At 34.2% G+C, this 18112-nt stretch overlaps 1 protein-coding gene across 17 annotated transcripts in view; it reads left to right on the top strand.

Annotated features, from left to right (window-relative positions):
* Positions 1 to 18112, top strand: part of PAM (peptidylglycine alpha-amidating monooxygenase) — a 286853-nt gene that overhangs the window by 198268 nt on the left and 70473 nt on the right. For all 17 annotated transcript variants that reach the window (XM_030927005.1, XM_030927006.1, XM_010372124.2 and 14 more), the window contains 6 exons: positions 4199 to 4247; positions 5744 to 5811; positions 6903 to 6983; positions 7269 to 7345; positions 8364 to 8467; positions 17521 to 17705. In XM_030927005.1, coding sequence (XP_030782865.1) covers positions 4199 to 4247; positions 5744 to 5811; positions 6903 to 6983; positions 7269 to 7345; positions 8364 to 8467; positions 17521 to 17705 — 564 coding nt within the window. The remainder of the gene's footprint in view (positions 1 to 4198; positions 4248 to 5743; positions 5812 to 6902; positions 6984 to 7268; positions 7346 to 8363; positions 8468 to 17520; positions 17706 to 18112) is intronic.

Below are 18112 nucleotides of genomic sequence, written 5' to 3'. Positions count from 1 at the left end.
TCCCAGGCACAAGCAATCCTCACAAGTAGCTGGGGCTACAGTCACACGCCAGCATGCCTGGCTAATTTTTTTTTTTTTTTTTTTTTTTTTGGTAGAGATGCAGTTTCACCATATTGCCCAGGCTGATCTCAAACTCCTGGGGACAAGTGATTCACCTGCCTCGGTCTTCCGGAGTGCTGGGATTATGGGCATGAGCCATTGTGCCCAGCCTAATTTTTATTATTAAAGATGTTACTTCTTTTTGTTTCTCCTAAGACTTGGAAGTGGTTTCAGGCATACTTTTTAGTACCTCCTTAAAGAAAGAATCCATTATCCAAAAGGGTGGCTTGAAATAGTAGGAAATGAGTGTGCTCCTAACCTTTACCTTCACCTTCCTAGAAGAGTGTGGTGAATTGAAAATCACCCTACAAATGTCTTTCTGAAGGACGTTCCCAATTAGTGGGACATCGTTTATAACAATACATTGGTTCCCTCAGGATCAGCGGTTAATCTGTCTTTATATTGAAGCAGGAAACAACCAGGACAAGATGAGCTCATAAAGTATAGAGCACTATCTCTAGAGGAAAAATTAGGAGAGACCAACAGAACCATCTAAGATTAAGAACCTAAGATATAGTAGGTTATTATCATGCATTATTCCACATACTTTACTTCTTAGCTATGAATCCAAGCAGGAACTACAAGCTATTATGAGAAAAGCAAGCTAAATAGTTTGGGATGGATAACCTCATATCCCATGCATTCACCTCCCATTAAGAGAATTGAGCTTCCTACTTAAGTATATGTCCTTAAGTACCACTGGTTACTTATCCATTCTTGCTTAATTCCTTTATCTTAGCTCCAAGGTATTTCAACCTTGGAAATCTTTAAGAGATAGAACTCTTATTTTTTATTTTTGCCTTTTTTTCTAGTAAATAGCATTTATTAAACATTAATATTAGAGAATTATATTTGATACTCAGATGTGTCACCAATTAGCTGAATTACCTTAAGAGGCAACCCACTTAATCTCTGTGACCTCTTTTTCCTATCCATAAAGTGTAAGATTTGAACTCCATCATGTCTGGTTTTCCTTTCGGTTCTGAGATTCTATGAGTCTACATATCTGATAAAATACTTCGGTGTGGTTATACATCTCTGCCTGAGCAGAGGAAAGCAATTTCTCAAAGGCAAGCTCAGACCCTTGTGAAGCAGTCATTCAGTTTCATCTTCCTTAAAATTAGATTCTGATTGAATGCTATTTTCAAGTCTCATCCAGTATCTGGAAATACTCATTTATTTCATTATCAGAGTACTCTTTGGAAGTCTTACCACCCAACCACCAGCACTGCAATACTGTCTTATGTTGTGATGTGCCTCTAAGGCATTATCAGACATGGCTATTTTACATTTCTTTTTAAAAATTATTATTTCAACTTTTCCACTGTAAATATCTTCAACATTACAAAAGCTTCTTCTACATGCATATGACATTATAATGGAATATAATGACATAATGAAATATCCCTCTCAGTTTTACCTTATACCTATCTAGTGAATGAACTTTCATCTCCATGTCTTAAGACCCCTTATACTAAAATTATTTTTACTGCAAGAGAACAACCACTATGAAACATCTTTTTAACAGGGATGTCTTGGGGTTCAATTCTCTGTAAATACAGGACATTAGTAGCTAAAGGCCAAGTATTTACCTGTGTACCTTCGAGAGAGAGTTAACCTGGAGCCCAACCTAATGAAAGAAAGAATACTTACTTTGGAATAATAAAACTAAAATAAGAATAAATGAAACCACCTTAAAAGAACAGCTGTTAGGACTTTTGCATGATAATGTTGTACAGAATAAGTGAATGTACATTGAAAGAATAATTTCGATATCAACACAAAAATGACCTCATTATCTTTTCTGCAAACCTAGGATCCCGTCGAACTGACTTCAAGCCCAATACTCAGAAAAACAATCAGGTTGTCTTGGGTCTGGTCAAGGAGTGCATTGTTACTAAATGTCATGGAAGGACCCAGAAACATTATCAACCTCCTCACGGTCCCATGGCCTCTAATTTAAGAATTTCATTTTAGCCAGACTATGGTATTCATCTTACTAAAATTTCTTTGCTTCACTTATGATTTTATTCTGTATCTACCTAGTTCAGACCCTTCTGAGAACATATTTTGCACAATATCTTCAACATACCAAATTTCACTTCTAATTTCTTTTTTTAAACTATTTTATCCTTTTAATGTTCCCATGTTTTTCCTGCTTTCTTCTAGTCCTGTGTTATTACTTGGAGAAATTTGATGTGCTTCAGTTTCTTTCATTAAAGAAATTTCACACTCAAAACTGTGAAAATACATTTCTTGAAAATAAAATATTCATGTGCTGAATTTTTTTTGAAATCTACCAATGGAATAATAATAATTAAGCATTTAGTGAATTTTTCCTATGCTCTAGAGTGCTAAGTTCTTTACTTAAGTTATCTCAATTGTAGACTACTTAGAGTTTCTTACTGGTATAAATATTGATCACTAGTGCTAATCTACTGAGTATTAAATACCTAGATTTTACTTCTCTTAGACAAAGGAACTCAGTGAGCACCTAGTTGAAAACTGATGATGGTCCTGTAAGACACTATCCTATAATCAAATAATTCTGCAGGATTGAAAAATACAAGTGAATCCTATACCTTCTACCTGACAAATTTTGGCATGTGGAAATGTGCAATATTAATACTGAAATATAAATTCAATATTTATGTTGAAATATCAATTCAATATTTATGTTGAAATGTACATCTGTAGTTCATATAGCTTATATAAACTATAAACTAAATATATGTAAAAAATACAGAAATGTGTATACACATATTTTGCTTCCTTTCTACCTTTCCTTCAAATTCAATCCTCTTATTTGACTATTTTAGTTCTTTGACTCACTGCAGTTCCCATCTGTTTTTTAAGCAGCAGGATTCCATTTCTGTGGTCTTCAACTCTGAGTTAACTTTGCTATCAATTCTTCTCCTCTCCTCTCTCCTTTTTACTTTTATTCTAGTCACAAAATAAGTCTATCCAGCTGGCTTTTTCAGCCAGGATATATGATTTTGATATTCTGAGTTCATTTTCTGTACAGTTCTTAACTCTCTCAGTACTGATTGTTTTTTCATTTTATGTAGTAAAATATTAGCAGAAGCATCAATTTTTTATTGCAATAAACATTTTAAGTGTCAAGTGCTTTTATGATGATGCAGTCAGAGACAGATTTTATATATAGTCTAGTGAATTGAAATGAATTAATTCTTAGGAGGTTTCATATCTTGTGGCCCAAGCACTGTATTACAACAGAAGGGCAAAGTCAGAGCACACTGCAAATCATCAGGGAAATATGCAAAACTAGCTGAAGTTTCTGAGTTCACAGAAGTAAGATCAGCATAGAGGTTATGGAAATAATAATGCATCACTGTGGCAAGGATCGTGTTGGAGGTCATAATCTACACACCAAACACTGAGGCTGAAATATGCTGCTTATCAAAACTGCCACCTGCTATAGGAGCAGCTGTAGATCCACGACCCCTGCTGGCCTCCAGACCACCTTGTTTGAGGGCATTCAAGTTGCTCCCACTGGAACTTCTCACTGTGTATATGTGCAAGCATATGGGCTCTTTAGGTCAAACTATGGAAAACTGTACTAGAAGAAATTAAAAGTCCCTACAATAGTAAAACTCTATTTTGAAATAATGAATATATGAGTGTCAGTAGACTTCAACAATGCCTAAAGTAGATGAAAACCTAAATTATGAACTACACTTTTTAAAAAATAAAAAAGTCTGTTGTTGGGTGCAGCATGGAGCAAACTGTTTTAGTTCAGCAACTTTTCTGGGTTTTTCAACAATACAGATAATGCATAGAGAGTAACAACAACTTCCTAGCATCTTGTATGTTTGCAGGAAAGTCAATATATTGTTCAATTTGATGAGTCAAGAAACACCATAGACTGCATGAAATGTTCTGTTTTTGCTGTTATGATACATTGGCAATTAAAGGAATTACTGGATATGAAAGTACTCAGTAAATCATAAAGAACAATACAGATGAAACATAACTTGTGTTTTAAAATATTTGGTTATAGTAATTTCAAACTTACTAGTTTGAAATCTGTTTTCTACATTTTCATATTTAAGATATGTGTTTCTATGTATGTTTTCAGATAATCACAAGGACTGTTCTGGTGTGTCCTTACACCTCACACGTCTGCCGTAAGTACTTGCATTTTTCCTAGAGCAGCAGCAACTTTAACATCTTTGTGAACTTAGAGGGGAAGTTCACTGTATTAATTATCTGTGGGTAAAAATTAACCTAAAGTAACTGGCTTAAAACAACAGATATGTATTGTCTCATTTTCCTGTATGTCAGTAATTGGGCACACTTAGCTGGATCCTCAGGCATGTGGTCTCACACAGAGGCTGTAGTCAGAATCTTGACTGGGGCTTCAGTCAACTTAAGGCTTGACTGGGGAGGAATCACTTCCAACATCACTCACATGATTGTCGGCAGGCTTCAGTTCTTTGCTGAGTGTTGGCTGGAGGTCGCCCTCATATCCTTGCTAAGCGGGCTATAAACAGGGCAGCTCACAATATGGCAACTGGTCTCCATCGTAGAAAGTAAGCAAAAAAAGCAAGAGAGGGCGTGCATGCAAAATGGAAGCCTTTCAGTAACCTAATGTTGGAAATGACATACCATCACTTTTGCCATATTCTGTTTGTTAAAGATAAGTTACTAAGTAACTCAGGAATGGAAAACCAAACATTGTATGTTCTCACTCATAAGTGGGAGCTAAGCTATGAGGATGCAAAGGCATAAGAATGATACAATGGAGTTTGAGGACTCCCTGAGGGAAAGGGTGGGAAGGAGGTGAGGCATAAAAGGCTACAAATTGAGTTCAGTGTATACTGCTTGGATGATGGGTGCACCAAAATCTCAGAAATCACCACTAAAGAATTTAGGTAACCAAATACCACCGTTCCCCAAAAATCTATGGAAATAAAAAAAAATGTTAAAAATGTTTAAAAAGATAAGTTACTATACTTCTTTTAGCCCACATTAAAGGCGAGGAGATTAGACCAGGGCATGAATGCCACAGCTAGGAATCATGAGAGCTGATTAGTCAGGGTTCTCCAAAGAAACCTGAACCAATAGGATAGAGAGAAAGAAAAAGAGTTGTTGTGAGGGATTGGCTGACACTATTGTGGGGACTGATTAAGTTCTAAATCCACTGGGCCAATTGGAAATTCAAGGAAGGATTGATGTTGCATTCTTGAGTCCAAAGGCAATTCACAGGCAGAATCCTTTCCTTTTGAGGGGACCTTAGTCTTTTCTCTTCAGACTTCCAATGGATTAGATGAAGCCCACCCACACTATGGAAAATAATCTGCTTTACTCAAAGTTTAATTTAAAGGTTAATCACATTTAAAAATCACCTACCCAGCAACACCTAGACTGGTGTTTGACCAAGCAACCAGGCACCTGGCCAAGTCAACATGTAAAGTTAGCTATCACAGGAACCATTTAGAGTCTGCCTTCACATGAAAAAGTATTTTGTAAGGAAAAAGAATTCTTCCTCATTTTCTATTTCATTTTGATTTTCACAAGCATCACATTTTATAAACCAGAGTATTGAGGTATATGGTGTTTTTCCAAAACAGTCATTTTGACTTTTTCAGGTAATTTAGAAAAATATTATTTTTTTCTGCAGACAGCCTTTAATTGCTGGCATGTACCTTATGATGTCTGTTGACACTGTTATCCCAGCAGGAGAAAAAGGTGAGTAATGATTTTTTAATATTTACCATTACCTCATTACCTAAACTGTAGAAATGGATTTATAGTGTATTTTTTATAAACTTTAAAAATAATCAGTATTTTTATGTCTTAGAAAAATAAACCAATATTTTATTGTCCTTGGATTTAAAATAGATTTTTGTATTATTCCAAGCCAGTAGTTTATTACTTTTCCATTCTTTGTTGAGATGCTAGGAATTAAGGCCCTTGGGTAGATGTGTGTTATATAAATTAAAGAATAAATCTTGAGTATTTAAAAATAAATCATCCATTCTTGAGATGCAGAGGACACACTGCATAATGAGCAGTGACATAAACTTCTACATAGAAAGGTTTACAAATTAAACGACTAGCAACTCCAACACCAACTTAGTCTTTAAACTTGGATATAGTTGGCTTATTTCTTTACTTGCAAAATGGGAATGATAATAGCTGATTCTCCCAAGCTTACTAGAAGCGATGAGAATAAGTATAATATTATTTATCAATATATGTTATGATCCTCTAATGAAAGTGCCATATGATATATTGTTCATTTGTTTTCACTGGGAACCTCTTAAAGTTAATGACCAGTATGGTCTCTTTGTTACCATTTTTCATCTATTATAAAATGAATATTTATTGAATAGCTACTGTGTTAGACTATAAGGAAGGAACAGTATGAAATATCCTCTTTTCAACAGGAACTGTCAATCTAGTGATCTTAGGTGTCTGCATTCAATTTTTCAAAAATTATTCTGTTCCAAAAATAAAAACCAATTTTTAAGCTTTCTCAACTGGATAATTTTCAAGTTAAAGGTAATAAATTAAGCCTACATTTTCACTAACAGAGTATTTTGATTTGGTTCTAGTCATTCTGTTTATGAATAAAATAAAAATATAAGGCAAGGGGTTCTTAATTCATGTGAGTAAAGTGGCTGGCACAGAATAAGTGCTTAATATCTTGTGTGTTTAAGTCATAAGCAAACGTCAGTCCCTAGCATCTTGTGAATACCCTATGCATACTTTTAGACAAGAATAATGTCATTTTCCAGTTGACTAGTGACTTTTGTCTGTGTTTTCATTTCCCACAGTGGTGAATTCTGATATTTCATGCCATTATAAAAATTATCCAATGCATGTCTTTGCCTATAGAGTTCACACTCACCATTTAGGTAAGAACTTTACATGTTAAATTATGAATATTTACCATTATGCTTCCTGGTGCCATAAATTAAAATGCAAATTGTGTTTGACCTTAAGTCTGTTTCAATGAAAGTGATTTCATATAAGATCTTGAAATATTTTATGCTGTTTTATCATATTGTTTTTACTAAGATACTCAGTATTTGCGGCTCTGAAAATACTCAGATTTCTACTTTAAAGTAGGAAAGTAAATATGCCTTTTGTTTTTCTAATTCCTCATTATATTATATGATTAAAATTTGTGTTTATTACAGGTAAGGTAGTAAGTGGATACAGAGTAAGAAATGGACAGTGGACACTGATTGGACGGCAGAGCCCTCAGCTGCCACAGGTGTGTAAAATCTAGTTTAATTTTGAGAGAAAAAAATATTAACCAGCAGAAAGTAATTTTTAAAAATTATTATGCAACTCTTGTGACTTCCTCTAAAAATCTCTAAATCTGCCTTAACTGTATAGCTGAGCTGAGTAACCTCCTTTTTGCAATTTCTTATTTGGTGCTTTCTTTATCAGTTTTCTCAATATGGTCAAAACATGTTGGTGGCCTTTTACATCCCATCATTTATTCAAAGACAGTATTTCAGACAGCTCTTCTGTTATCACATTTATTCTGATTTTTATGGGATGCATTTGCTAATAGTATTTATTTGTTTATTTCAAAGTTTGGTGCTCTTGTCATAAAGTAGAAGTGATTAATTAAAGGTGAACTCTTTTTATCCAGTGATTATTTGTGTGTGTGTGTGTGTGTGTGTGTGTCTGTTTCACTATCTTCGTCCTGTCTACCCAGAGTGTACCAAGCTTCACATTATTAAAGTATGTGGTTCTGTGATATATCATATCAATAGAATTAAGGTCAAAAACCCTCTGATCAGTTGAATGGATGCTGAAAAAGCATTTGATAGCTGGGCGTGGTGGCTCACGCCTGTAATCCCAGCACTTTGGGAGGCCAAGGCTGGTGGATCACGAGGTCAGGAGATCAAGACCATCCTGGCTAACGCGGTGAAACCCCGTCTCTACTAAAAATACAAAAACTTAGCCTGGCGTGGTGGTGGGCACCTGTAGTCCCAGCTACTTGGGAGGCTGAGGCAGGAGAATGGTGTGAACCTGGGAGGTGGAGCTTGTAGTAAGCCAAGACTGCGCCACTGCACTCCAGCCTGGGCGACAGAGTGAGACTCCATCTCAACAGGGAAAAAAAAAAAAAAAAAAAAAAAAAAAAAAAAGCATTTGATAAAATTCAACATCCCTTTATGATAAAACCCTCAAAAAAAGGGGTAAAGAACACCACGATCAAGCATGTAGTTCTGGATTTTATTGGTAATATTAACGATTCATTGTGTTTGTCTTTTTGGCAGGCTTTCTACCCTGTGGAGCACCCAGTTGATGTAAGTTTTGGTGACCTACTGGCTGCAAGATGTGTATTCACTGGTGAAGGAAGGACAGAAGCCACACACATTGGGTATGATTCCGCACATTCCACTATTTAAAGATATTTTATTGGGATAAGGCATGATTACAGGTTACAGCTATCTCTGTGAATAAAGTGTACATTTTTTGTCCTGTCATGGACAATTACAACAAACTGTGGCATTTTATCATTTCAAAACTGATTGATTTGGATAAACCCCAGAACATATGCTCATTTTTTCATGCTTCTCTTTTTCTTCCTCAAAACCTTCGGTATCGTACCTCTAAATATTATAATTACCAAAGACTTCATATTTCTTCCTCAGGCTCATCTTAATAAAGAAAATATATGAAAATGAAAATTTTTTTTCTCAAGTGCCTTTTTGCCCTGTGTTCACGGGGTCTGCATTTGGTGATTCCCATTAAATACTCAGAACCATGATGTTAAAACTCCTGTGAATTTAATAATTTCCAGTTGTTTAGTCTACTAAATAAGAATAATAATATGCAACACTTTATCAAAAAAGAATGTCGAGCCTTTTAAATGGTTTTTTAAATACTGAGCCTCCTTGAAATAATTATATCCTATAACACTACGTAAAATTTTCAAAGCACTATGAACTTTTCAAAGAAACTTACCTAAATGAAAAATGAAAGGTAGTTTCTTTTCATGCTTTTTGATAGAAAAGAATCAAGGAGACTTCTTTTTATGTTAAACAAGGTTTTAAAATATTTACTGATGCCATCTGGAAGCTAGAGTTTTAAACCATTTATCTCTTAATCAAAGAGAAGTTACAGAAAGTAAGCATCTGAAAATATACTTTAGATGCCCTCAAGATGATTCTTGTGATAGCAACACTAACTGTTGGCTGTATGGAGAAAGGGAAAAGGTACTGAGGCAGGTTTAAAAAAGAAAGCAGGAACATTTGCTATGGTGTAAAAGAATTTTTATGTCACTCTAAATGGCTTTTTTATATTAGTAAGCATAAACTTTAAGGCTAAGGATAAAACAAATAAAACTTTATCAATTTCTGTTACAGAAATAGTTTCCAACAGCTTTGCTTTTTGATAAATGTGCTAAATATGGGAAAGAGACTTCAGGAAAGCAATAGTATTATTGAGTTATGGGAAATGATGATGGTAAGAAAAGGACTGACAAAGGAGGCATAACTAGATTTGAAGGAAAGAGCATAAGAAGTCCCTTCTTAACAATCTTTAAATACATGTGGTAACATGATTCAGAGGGTAGCCATCAGTTGTTCATTTCATGTCAGTGCAGAGCCATGGGTAGTTTACTTAAATGTTCCAGATTATGGTAGTAACCTTTGTAGTAAGTAAACAGAGCAGTAAAAAATCCCTTTCAACACATCACTTGCATTGGCTTACAAGTTTTAAGTGTGGAAAAAACAGAATTTTTTGCCTAGAGGTCTCTTTACAGTTTGTGAGGGGAGGTTTGTTACTCTGGCCAAATTCTATCCTTCTGAGTTCTGTCTGTGAGGTAATATCAGCCATAGAAATTAATGACTTGTTATAGTACTAGGATGGGAGGCCAAAGTGATCTCTGGAGATCTCTTTCAGTTCCATGAGTCTAGAATAATTCTTGTCTTTTTTAAAATGTGCGTTTTGCTTTAAAATAATACCCTAAAATGACTACACTATTTTATCCTTTCATAAATCTCATGTGGACTAAAGGAAACACCATTTTGTAATAAAAATGAAATAGAAAGAAATTATAGGAAATTAACTTATTGGGTGAGCCCACATTCTGAATATTTAATTTCTACTACAGAAGCAATTTTTTTTTACCAGTGGATTGACAAACAAGTAAGACAAATTTTAATACATTTAAGTATGAATAAAAGTTTTCATAATAATGGATAATCATCTCATAGCAGTTAATATACTTTTTATTTTTAGACATATAACAACAGCAATGTGTCTCTGTTTTGTAAAATAATAAGCACAACTTCCATAGACTACTACAGGATCACAGTAGAGAATGTAACCAGTGAAATAAACTAGTAATTTATGATGTCGGTTGAATTAAATGATACTCTGTTAATCCATTTATCTCCTCTGCCTCTTTTCTTTTCCCACCTACCTCCAACCCACACATACAAATACACATTCCCACAGGACACAGATTTGAGCCCTGAGCCTGAAGCACACATAGGTATAAATCACACGTATCTAAGGATAGGCTGGGGCCAGTAGGTGCCTCCTCCATGTACTGGGAGAACTCTCAGCTTCAAGTTTTAAACCTTTCTATTCTGTGGTTACATGGAAATTAGGTTTTACAGAAAAACTGTTGACAGTAGCCTACTAGGAAGGTTTTCAGTTGAGTGATTCTTCTACCAAAACCAAGCTTAACTATATTAAGCTAGAAATTGTAGAACTGGAGAAAACTTTGCTTGGCTAGAACAATCATGGGTAACTTATGAAAAGCACTGAAAGCTAGAGGCTGATTTTCCCATAATAGGGATTCTTCTTAAAATACCACCATGTAAAAATAGGAGATGGATTTAACCACCTGAGTGTCCATAAATGGATGGATGCATAAAGAAAATGTGTTTTACACATGCATGATGAAATACTATTTAGCCTTTACAAGGGGGGATATCCTGTCATTTGTGACAAGGTGGATGAATCTGAAGGATGTATTAAGTGAAATAAGCCAGGCACAGATATATTAATACAAATACCACATGATCTCACTTATATGTGGAGTCTAAAAAAGTTGAACTCATAGAAATAGAGAATAGAATGATGGTTACTGAAGGGTGGGGAAGGAGGTAATAGGAATTGTTAGAGGACATAAAGTTTCAGATAGACAGGAGGAATAGATTTTGAGACCTATTGCACAGAAGAATGACTGTAGTCAATATAAGGCACTATATATTTCAAAATAACTAAAAGAGGAAATGTCAAATGTTTCATGATTTAAAAAATGATAGGGCCGAGTGCGATGGCTCATGCCTGTAATCTCAGCACTTTGGGAGGCCAAGGCAGGCAGATCGCCTGAGGTCAGGCGTTCAAGAGCAGCTTGGCCAACATGGTGAAACCCCATCTCTACAAAATACAAAAATTAGCCGGGCGTGATGGTGGATGCCCATAATCCTAGCTACTCAGGAGGCTGAGGCTGGAGAATCGCTTGAACCTGGAAAGCAGAGGTTGCGGTGAGCTAAGATCATGCCATTGCGCTTCAGCCTGGGCTACAGAGCAAATAACAGGAGCAATGTGTCCCTGTCTCCATCTCAAAATAAAATAAATAAATAAATAAAAAAAGATAGGTAAGCAAAGTGATGGATTTGTTAATTAGTTTGATTTAATAGTACCACACTGTATCCATATATTAAAAAATCACATCGTACTTTACATTACAAAATTATTTTTAATTTCAATAGTTTTTGGAGAATAGGTGGTTTTTTGTTACATGGATAAGTTCTTTAGGGATTTCTGCAATTTTGGTGCACCTGTCAGCCAAGCAATGTAAACTGTACTCAATATGTAGTTTTTTTATCCTTAACCCCCTTCCACTCTTTCCCCCTGAGTCCCTAAAGTCCATTATATCATTCTTATGCCTTTGCCTCCATATGACTTAGCTCACACTTATAAGTGAGGAAGATATGATTAAATGCTTACTATTATTTGTCAATCAAAAGTAATATTAATAATAAAAACTACTTTAAAAGTAGGTATATTTAATATGAGATATATTAATAAATATACTTAGTGATAAAATGTTTTATCCATATATTTATTTTTATACACTAAATATGAATAATATATCCTAAATAAAGTTTCACCAAAGTATTACATATACTGACAACATAGTACTACTAATTGATCTATGAAGAAGCAATATTTTGTGCCTGACTGCATTACATATTTTATATTCAGGATGATACTTCTCTAAATTCATTTCAAATGTTTAGTCAAGTTTAAATAAAAACATAGAATTTAATTAAGTCAGCCAATTAAGCTCATTAAGTCAGCTAATCAGGCTAAAAGTTTATATGCTAAAATTTAATATTAATTACTGGGACTAGGTAGATAATATTTACCAATTTGGTCAGTTTTGTTGGTCATATTTTTCATTTGGAATGAGTCATTTCATGAATATATGAATATTCATGGATACCAATATGGCACTTTAATTTGCATTTTTAAATATTATTACATGCAAAAATAAAGTTACATGATAAATAACTTCTTAATGTATACATTTGAAAGCACCATAAAACTTTTTAAGAAATGATTAACAGTTTTGTAAAATGACTAAAGTTTTTACATTTGTTTCTAAAATTAGTATTACCAGTTTTGCCTATTTTCAAGCCTAACATTTGTTGAATATAAAGGGGGTAGAGGTGAAGGAATTCTTGAGCTAGTGGAGTGTTTGTGGTATAGACATGGAATACAATGATATTTGGAATTTTTTAAGTCATACATTTCACATTACTTGGCACTTTATTAAATCTGTATTTACATATCTTTCTAATGTAATATATTTTTATAAAAGCTCTCATGGAACCTAGGTAAACAGATTAGACAGATGGATAAACAGATATGGATATAAATAGATAAATATGTTCAGAAATCCCACAGGTCAATTGAGTACAAAAAATTGACGTGACTCATTATTCAGTAGTATAATACACTAGGGAAAACATGCTATGACATTTATTAAGCAAGATTACTCGTTCTTCCTTCATTCAACACATATTTATTGAGGTCTTCCAATTTTCAGGTTCACACATTATGTCAGACCTAAAGCTATTTATATTAAGTATGTCAGTATAAAACAGGAAGTTATCAGATAAGCACTTTATTATGCAAGAAGATGAAATAAATGCACTACTGTAATTTTGGAATATAAGTAATGCCAGCAGTCATCATTTTAAGTAAACACACTGGCATTGGGGAATGTTTAAAGGGCCATTCACTGTACATAATATCCCTTCCTACTTTCTCATGTTAATGAATCACTGAGATTAGCAGAGTTAAATTGCATATGTTGATCTCTGTGGAAATTAAGGGTACATGTGTCAAAATACTCCCTTAGGAATACAGAAAGTAATTGGTCTTAAAATGAAATTTTTTGTTTTTGAATGAAAGGTGAATGATTGTAAAATAAAATAAGAAACTGTGATGCTGATACTAAGGATGATTTGACTCCTAACATTTTTAGCATATGATAGTTTCTCTGTCACATAGGAGCTCAGAGTTACCTTGACTACAAGTCTAATTATAGATGGAAAGGAATAAAGTATGACTCTTTTTGTTCAGCTCTTTTAATGAAATTTTCCTTGTGATAGCAAAGATTCCTAAATTATTTGATCAAATTCAATTTTGAATCATAGAATTCATACCCCAAATGAACTGTATTGGTGAGCTGCTTAATAAGTCTCAGAAAATCATGTGTGTAAAGGTGTACACATTTATATGTGTATCAAATTAACACATAATATATGTGTAATTGAATTAGTGTATTGTGTGTATATATATGTGCATAGGTGTACACACATACATATATGTATGCTTTTACACATATATGCATAATTTTTCTCAAAAGTTAATTCAGTACAGGGTAAGATAATTCACTTTTGAGGAAATAACTTGCAACATTAGCTTATATTTTTATTTTTTATTTTCTCAAATATACTATTTAAAATAATAAAGTGTAATCATATGTTGTAGAGGACAAAGAGTTACATTATTTAGAAAGTTACTCATTTTCCTTTATTTGCTATACTTAAGTACATGTGTTTTTCAAACATGTAACTTTGTACCTTGGTACACACTATTTCTAATATAGTAATTGCTGCCTTTGTCTCCAGTATTAGTATAAAATTATTCTAAACGTATGCCACCTTTTAATTTCATATTCTTCTCCATAATGACTATCTACAATTTTCTTTTGTTTTTTAATTGTTACTTACTGCTTTTTGGTGATAACAACGAATTTAATTTAGTAAGAGTAATTTATTGTCCTGATTTACTCTGAGCCCACATTGCACAGTTTAATTCCTTGTTCTCAGATAATTACCTTTCACTTGTTTGAAATGAAATTTTTACTTTTAGTACAATTTCTTTTCAAATGTATATTAAAAACAAATCCTTCCAAATATACATGTAACACATTTAAAAGCACCAAAATTATCTTTGAGGAAATATATATTAACAAGATATTTTATATTAATTATTTTGAAACTTTGCAATATTAGTTGCTTTTTAAATCTCTAATGGATTTTTCTGAAAGCTTGAACTATGTGTTTATCTGAATGGATGGACAGATGGAAGGATATAGATAGAATATACATAGATAGTTACCTGTCTATATACAGATAAGACATGTTATGAAACATTTCTAGCTACACATCTGTATGCATATCTATGTATATTCATTTGAATAGCTTTATATAGCTTTATTACATGCACACTACTCTATTGAAGAAATCCTTTTGATTGGTCATTCTTAAACAATACTAGCATTTTGTTCCTACCTATGTAAGAGCAAATCTTACAGTACAACTTTTCTTAAATTATGCCCTGGAACACACAGCAACACAAAGGAGCCTGGTCAGATTCCTTTAGGGAATAGAACCTACTGTATCCACCTCTCTACCCCTCCATACAGTCATAAGCACATTGTGTATTAAAGGATCAGGCAGTGCAACATTGTTTAACTTGTATAGACCAACATTTTCATTTGGTCATATGGTAAGTTTTTTGTTTGTTTGTTTTGTTTGCTTTTTTTTTTTTTTTTTTTTTTTTTTAAGACGGAGTCTCAGTCTGTCACCCAGGCTGGAGTGCAGCAGTGCACAATCTCGGCTCACTCCAACCTCTGCTGCCCAGGTTCAAGCAATTCTCCTGCCTCAGCCTCCTGGGTAGCTGGGATTACAGGCGCCTGCCACTGCACCCAGCTAATTTTTGCATTTTTAGTAGAGACGAGGTTTCACCATCTTGGCCAGGCTTGTCTTGAACTCCTGACCTCATGATCCACCTGCCTCGGCCTCCCAAAGTGCTGGGATTACAGGCATGAGCCACCGTGCCCGGCCGGCCATATGGTAATTTTTTCTCAACTCATCTGTAAGCATTTCAAGAACCAAAGTTTTGTGGTAATAATTGTGGAAATACTACTCCAGAAGAAAATTAGGACGAGTAAAAAAGCATTCTAGAATTCCCTAAGTATTTTATAAAAACATATAATAGCTCACAGAATAAACAATTTCCATTTATGCAACAGAGAACACACTGGCCCAAGGGACCAACAATATTTAGACCAGCAGTGATAGTTACTTCATTCTGTGTAGTTTTTTCATAAGGAAAGAAATGAGGATACTGGTTGTCTTACATATGCTATTGTGGGTGGGTATACCTTCTCCAGTGAAAACGTGGGTATTGACATTGCCAAAAAGAGAAAATGCGGAAGGACCCATCCATTGATGAGTTGCAAGTTTCATGAATTATTATATGAATTTAAAATGTTTTTCCTTTCATTAATTTGAGATGCTTAAATGATTATTTTGCTTTTCCTCTCTGCAAGATGATTAAAGGTTTTTAAAGCTAGAGCCACATCTTGAATTCCTTTTTCTTTTTTGCTCAGTTGATCTACACATATCTCCTTTTTTTTAATCAGGAAAGAGAAGGATAATATGGCGGGAGGCTCCAGTTTATTATTTTTGCATCAGCCATTCCTTTTATAGCACATACTGACCAACTCCAAGACTGTTAAAATGTAATTCTTAGGAATGGTGTTTTGACACCATGAAGACGTGTAGTGAACAGATGTTGGTTTGGGTTTGCACTTCACTATTTGCTTATATTTCACGGGAGAAGCAGTTACACTGACAGGTATCAGATTCAGAGAGTGAGAAGCCAAATGATTTCTGAAGCATAAAGAGAGCTTCCAATGGCAGAGGCTTATTCCTGTGGTCTCTCAAGGGCTCTACATTTTCAAAGCTTAGAAAAATCAAATCCCTTTGTAAAATATTTTTATTTTTTTCCTTCCCTTGCTGATGTCATACTGTTGCTATGGAGAGAAAGTGAGTGCCGCATGACATTGCTGGAAAAATAAACACTGATATATTTCTGTACGGCAAATAACCTACCTCATAGCTTTTTTCATTAGTGTAGTCTTGCTAAAAATTGTCAATACTAATACTAAAATGGAAGTGTTCCTTTGCCTAAACAACTTTGCTATATAAAAGTCTTGTGAAAGTGTACTTAAATGGTTCCTTCCTAATAATACTAAAGAGAATGAAATATATAATAACCCATGTGAGGTGAGGAAGCAGAATACATGTTTTGTAAACTATTAGATATTTTTTCTATCATTGGGAACTTTTTTCTTGGAAATGTCCACTGTTTTAAAATCTATTTTTAACATTGAGTCATTCAACTGTACAGCATTGCTTCCGTCACATCTCAGCCCTTAAAAAAGATGAGTGCTGATTTCATTTTGAGTCATTCCTGAGGCATTCTTTTCAACCCTGCTATAAAAGCCTAGCTGCCAAGTCAGACATCAGGGATACACTTTGAATGTCTTAGTGTGGACACATGATTCTAGATTCATCTGGCCATGAGGAAGGAGGCAGTTAACCAAAAACAAGGTCCAGGACTTTTAGTGTTAAGAGGAAAAGCCATTTTTAAACACTTATAATAAATAATATATGATAATTCTATTGAAGGTTACTGATTTTTACCATTGTAAAGGAAATAATAAAGATTTTCCTTGGGAACAGTAACTTTTCTCAGTCTATGAGTTTTGGCAAATAGGAGGGCGCTAAATAATAAAAAGATTCAAGAGAGAAAAGAAAGTACCATATCCCTCATCTACTAAAATGCCATTTTCATCAGTGGTATTTAGTGGTGTTCATGGTGTGCCTGCAAACTGACACTCCATTGTTAAGTGGAAATATGCCTTTGACAATGTGCTTTTGATGTTGAAAACTGTGATGGGTTTTAATGAAAGCTGTAAAATAAATGCACAATATTTCTACGTTGGAATCCGTTGCTGGCAGATTTAATGGCTGCATTTTTCTTGCATTAAGCATGCGTTTTATGTGAATGGTTGATTTGTTATATCTATTTTTTTGCCTGCAGTGGCACATCTAGTGATGAAATGTGCAACTTATACATTATGTATTACATGGAAGCCAAGCATGCAGTTTCTTTCATGACCTGTACCCAGAATGTAGCTCCAGATACATTCAGAACCATACCACCAGAGGCCAACATTCCAATTCCCGTGAAGTCTGATATGGTTATGATGCATGAACATCACAAAGGTAATAACTGATGTTTGATATAAAGTAATATATAATTTTGTATTTTATATTTTTGTATGTATCTTGTTTGACTATATTTAAAACCATCTTTATTCCCTTCTTCTATCTATCTACCAGTCACATGTACACACTATTTCTTATTTTCTCATTTTTCTCTTTCATATCCTATCTCCCTTCCCTGACATGTCCCCATCAAAACAGTTAAAGAGGAAAATCTCAGCCAGGGATAAAACAGATTTGTTTTGGGACCAATCCCATAAATGCAGACCTTTCTTCATTTAATTCATGTTTTCTCATTTCCTCATCTAACTCCTTCCCTAACCAGTAATGACTTACACAATTTATGAATTTATGCACCATGTTCTAAAGATCACTACAGTTTGCCAGGGAAAATAGTTATCATCTCC

The sequence above is a fragment of the Rhinopithecus roxellana genome, chromosome 3 (genome assembly GCF_007565055.1).
Source record: "Rhinopithecus roxellana isolate Shanxi Qingling chromosome 3, ASM756505v1, whole genome shotgun sequence".
In the NCBI taxonomy this organism is placed as follows: Eukaryota; Metazoa; Chordata; class Mammalia; order Primates; family Cercopithecidae; genus Rhinopithecus; species Rhinopithecus roxellana.
Note: the sequence above shows the minus strand (reverse complement) of the source record. Positions and strands in the feature narration are given on the sequence as shown.